The sequence below is a fragment of the Anneissia japonica genome, unplaced genomic scaffold, assembly GCF_011630105.1.
Source record: "Anneissia japonica isolate Jap-2015-1 unplaced genomic scaffold, ASM1163010v1 scaffold16607_len328336_cov185, whole genome shotgun sequence".
In the NCBI taxonomy this organism is placed as follows: domain Eukaryota; kingdom Metazoa; phylum Echinodermata; class Crinoidea; order Comatulida; family Comatulidae; genus Anneissia; species Anneissia japonica.
Genome location: NW_022703093.1, coordinates 50,584 through 55,836, shown reverse-complemented (window position 1 = coordinate 55,836; position 5,253 = coordinate 50,584). Strand labels below are relative to the sequence as shown.

Below are 5,253 nucleotides of genomic sequence, written 5' to 3'. Positions count from 1 at the left end.
AATTCATGTAAAACATGGATTTTGAGCCTCAAAATATACACAATGTGTACTAGAGCGCATGAGTTTTGCTACCACTGCCAATCAAATCTCCGTAACTTACAAGCAGTCTAATTTTCCGGGAAACTCCTGCATTATCGTACTCGCCTCTTTCAGGAAAACGTAAACCACTCGCAAAAACAATTTGTAAATTAATATTAAATTGATCAAAAACCAAGTTATACCATTTCTTTTATGATTACGTCTAATAATTTCATATCATATATACATTTTAATGTACGTTTTCGTCGTAATTTTAAAGTGTAATATATAAATTGATGGTACAGCGCTCAGGCAGCCTGGCTAAGCACGGTAGTCTTTTTACTCATGGTCAAAGGTAAACCGCGAAACCATGGCCGATCAGCAACCACAATTTAATCAACTTTTGGGGACACTTATGTCCTCAGACAATGATATCAGAACAACATCAGAGGTAATGTTGGTATACTTGTTAATTTTATCCCAGTTAATTTACGTAAACCTTGGTGAAATCGATTATGTTTAGCATATGGCTCGGCCTACCTTTCTTCAGCCTAAAAACATGCATGCGCGTTTGTCAATACCACTGCTGCTATGTGAAACGATGACACATGCGGGCGGCCGTGAAGTTGCTGCTGATTTTAACGCCTTCATTATTGTCATTCATTGTATTAACTTCAAAGTTATCTCTTATTTTTACTAGAAAACATACGACGCCATACCAGCCAACAAGAAGATTCCATACCTTGTCACCTCTCTACAGACACAAGCTTTGGCACCAGAGGTATAAATAGATAGAAAAGTCTGATTGCCTTCAATTCATTCTTTAATTAGGCCTAGGATAGGCCTATCATCAATGACATTAATTTGATTTTTCAGTGTTTTTTTTTGACGATTTATTTATTTTTAAATATTTTTATTACGATATAATGGAATTTGAAAAATGATTTTGATATTTTGTAAGGACTAGGCCCTCCCTAGGCCAATACTGTATATATGAAAATAAAAAATATAGCACCATTTCATTAAAATTAAAAGGACTGATATAACTATGTTCTATGCAATAGCAAACCACCATACTAAATCTAATTCAGGATTTTCTTTTAGCTGTTGAAGTATCTGTTGAAACATTTAGTTTGGATTTTATAAGCCCATATTTAACTGATTGATAAGCACATTTTTTTTGTAAATTGATCCTACAGTATACATTACAGTACAACAAATATATATTTATTAACAATGTAATATGCAGGACCAAGTAATTGATCTTGGTTTTAAATAAAAAATACTTATCCTTTTATCATTGATTATTTTCTAAAGATTAAAACTTGTAAAAATTTTCATTTGAATTTGGTCAGCTTCGACAATTTGCTGCTGTACTGCTTCGTCGATTCCTCAGTGTAAACTTTGAAAATGACTGGCAAACCTTGACCCCCGAACAGCAAGTTGCCATCAAGGCCCAGCTGTTGGCGTCTGTACAACGAGATTCCCAACCTCTCGTTAGAAGGAGAATCTGTGACACGGTTGCAGAATTGTCGAGGAGTCTGATTGGTCAGTATGATAAAAAAAAAAGTAGTATAATACATTAAATTTATTTTTGAGGGGTTCTGTTAGATTTGACTACATTATCTATTTACTGTCATCTTTAATGAGGTTTTCGAACACTGCTTTCCACAGAGGTTCTCAATAAAGTCAGAGCTACAATAGACTAGGCTAATTAATAAAATACAGTACATGTTAGAGGAATAGCTTGGATGAAGTCTATCTATTTAACAAACCAGTTGAATGAAAATAATACTCAACAAAAAATTGTAGTCAACGAAATGAACCAGTCGAATAAGCCCAATGACTTGCGTGATCTATTCAAATGAGCATTTCTATTTTTAATGAATTTTTGAGATTTTGTTCTGGATTTGATCACAAATGGATAATTTTGCCATTCTGCCCCTGATGAATTTTCTCTTATCTTTTTTTAGGTCAGACAAGACTTTTTATACTTTGTTTAGCTAACCCGCTGACTTCCAAAAAGGAAGATTTTGAATAAAATTTAAATTTCATTTTTCGCCAGTTAGTGCACCTGTCACCACTAAAAAATAGAAATTTCATTTTTGTTACGCTTTGATTTCTTCCTAATTACTGTATATAAATTTAAAGCATTATTTGCTAAATAGACAACAAAATTAAATTTTTTTTTTTCTGCCCTCTTCTGACAATCTTTAAAAAAATAAGTTTGTGAAACAAGGTATAAAAAAAGTCTTGTCTTATCTTTAATTGTAGCTTTTGTGGTCCTTCAATCCACAAATATTTTTTTTTTTTAAGTTTCTTGAATTCTTTTAAAAACTTACTTTAATGCAGTGTGTCTGTTTTTGTCTGGGTATTGGATGAATAAGATTATGGTATTATATAAATATCTTTAAAAATATGTAATCACATTTGACCTTATTTTGGTATTCACACAGATGAAGATGGAAATAATACTTGGCCGGAGATTTTGCAATTTCTTTTCGACAACGCATCATCACAAGATCCTGGTAATAGAGAGTGCGCCCTCAATGTATTCAAGTAAGCATAACATAATAATATGTAAATTAATTTTTCGATTTTTGAATTTAAAGCCAGACTCCGGAGGAAAAAGCATTTTTGATACAGGTATGTATCAACTAATTTTTTTTAAGACACAAAACCCATATTTGAGGGTTAATGGTATTTAAAAACCAGGGGGAAAATAGTAGAAAAAAGGGTGGTTATGCCCCTTTCTTAACAGTTTTTAAATATTCAAAAATCTGTATCTCATTAACCGCTTCCGGTTTTATTATTACTGCTTTTTAGCTTTACGTTAATGGAGGCCTGTTAAACTCGCCCAACTTATTATTTGCTATGTAACCAGCTATGTCACCAGACAATGACACCAAGTATTGTTGCTCAAGCGTTTGTTTGTTTGTTTTTTTTTAAATTTGATTGATTTGACTAGAAAGCCAGGACATCGATAGTGACAATTATTTAGAATTCTCTTTCCAAGCTAATTGTTTAAATTTCTGGTATTTGTTTGCATTGTTGCTTATTTTAGGCCATGGCCTTCTTTTTGTTATATGTCATTGTTGCGTTTATTATTATTGTAACGGGACCCCTTCGGAAACAAGCAGAAATGCTTAAAGGGTTATCCTGAAATTCTCTTATTGTTGTTTAATTCGTTTAATTTCGTACTCTGTTTAGTTGTGAGAATTTCGAAATAAATCAATTCAATTCAATTCAACCTTGCATTTTCATTGGCTATCATAGATCTGTATCATGTCATATGAAATAGATTTGGAACCATTTAAATAAATTAGGGTCATACATAATACAAATATTATATATTATAATATAAGTCTGATAAAAATGTATATATTTTTTAATGATTTAAATTTTATGCCATGTTTCTTTACAATAGTTTTCCTGTAATATTTGGTAATAAACAAAATCCAATACTAATCTTTATTTTTCTGATTTTGATTTTTGTGCCCTTTACAGTAATTTTCCTGGAATATTTGGTAATAAACAAAATCATTACATTGAAGTTATTAAACAAATGCTGGAACAGAGCCTAATGGATTCATCTTCATCTGAAGTAAGTACTGTCAAATTTTTTTTTATTACCAAACAATTTTTTAAAGATATAGAGATCCAGTGAATTTTTTATTAAATAGTGATTAATTTATATTTTTTAAAATTATTTTTTAGGTACAAATTATGGCAGCAAGGGCTACAATTTCATTTCTTCTTTATCAAGGAAAAGATATAGCAACACAGAAGCATTTTCTACATTTAACACCAGGATTACTTAAGGTCAGTAAAGCCACACATTAACTATCAGATTACATCTGGCAGGCTCACCGCAGACAGTAAATGTCAATTATTGAGAATTGTAAATAAGGCTGGAAGAGTGATTGGAGCCGACATTAAGTCCTTGGAAGATATTTTTAATGATTTTTGACTTAAGAAATTTAATTCAATTATGCAAGATTCATCCCATCCATTATTTTCAGACATTATCATAAATAGATCGGAAAGGGTTAGACATAAACAAAACAAAAGATCCACAAACCGTTTTAAAAATTCAGCATTGTACATCGCTTGTAATCTATTTAATCAAAATTTCAGAAGATAACTGCACAGGACTTAAATTTTTATTTTCTAAGAAATCTTTATTTAACACTCTATATGTTTATGAACGATTCTATGTCATGTACAACAAATATCTCAGAATGTGGTTGTGGAGTGGTGGTTAAGGTGCTTGCCTTCTGATCCCAATGTCCTGGGTTCAAATCCAGTGACACTATTATTTTTTCTCATGACTAAAAACAACTCCACTTCCTTATAAACAGACTTAAGGTGCGTTCACACCAAAATCTGAATTTTTACTTTAGAAAGCTGATCTGAAAATCAATATTTAGTAACTTGTAAAACTGTTACAACATAGATTAAATTTTTAAACAAATTGTATATTTTTGCCCAACTTTAACTATAATAAAAACTGTTTGTTCTTCACGTATTTAGTTTTTGCACTTTGTGCTATAAGTATAACATTACATATTTGATTCAATTCTTAGGCTGTTGAGTTGTGCGTAAGTCAGCAAGATGATGATGCTTTACTAAAGGCATTTATTGAACTTGTTGAGACCGCTCCAAAGATGGTCCGCTCGCATCTTCAAGAAGTTCTCACAATGTTTATTTACGTAAGGTTTTATTCTTACTTTATTAATAATTTCTCTATTGTTCAGTAATTGAAGATAAAATATAATATTATTTTTGGGGGATTTATACAGTGCTTTTCGCAATCCAAATAAAGTGTTGACACTTATTCTTAGTCGATTAATTCATAAAATGGCAAACCAGCTCAACCTTTGGAATAAACCTACGCAAGCTCATTTAACCAGATCTCCCCAAAGTGACTTCTTCCTACTTGGGACCCTGCTACAGTACGCATAGACCAATACGTTCAGTCGTACAAGATATCCATTTTGTGTTTCTTGTTGAAGAAAGTAAACAACTGACTTAGTATAGTATCTTTCAACCGTTTCTTTTTCAGATTACATCAAATAAAGCTTTAACTGACAGCTGGCGCCAATTGGGCTTGGAGGTCATCGTAACGTTATCTGAAACAGCCCCAGCCATGATGAGGAAACATCAAAATTTTATACCAACGATAGGTAATTATGTTCACTGAACATTGTTATGTATCCTCTATATATATATATA

At 31.7% G+C, this 5,253-nt stretch overlaps 1 protein-coding gene across 1 annotated transcript in view; it reads left to right on the top strand.

Annotated features, from left to right (window-relative positions):
- The first annotated feature begins 144 nt into the window (after positions 1–144).
- LOC117104309 (importin-5-like) overlaps positions 145–5,253 on the top strand; it is a 19,249-nt gene continuing 14,140 nt past the window's right edge. Inside the window, exons 1-8 of the mRNA XM_033245101.1 lie at positions 145–469; positions 719–799; positions 1,374–1,566; positions 2,475–2,577; positions 3,526–3,622; positions 3,736–3,840; positions 4,605–4,730; positions 5,084–5,204. Coding sequence (XP_033100992.1) covers positions 389–469; positions 719–799; positions 1,374–1,566; positions 2,475–2,577; positions 3,526–3,622; positions 3,736–3,840; positions 4,605–4,730; positions 5,084–5,204 — 907 coding nt within the window. The 5' untranslated portion in view covers positions 145–388. The remainder of the gene's footprint in view (positions 470–718; positions 800–1,373; positions 1,567–2,474; positions 2,578–3,525; positions 3,623–3,735; positions 3,841–4,604; positions 4,731–5,083; positions 5,205–5,253) is intronic.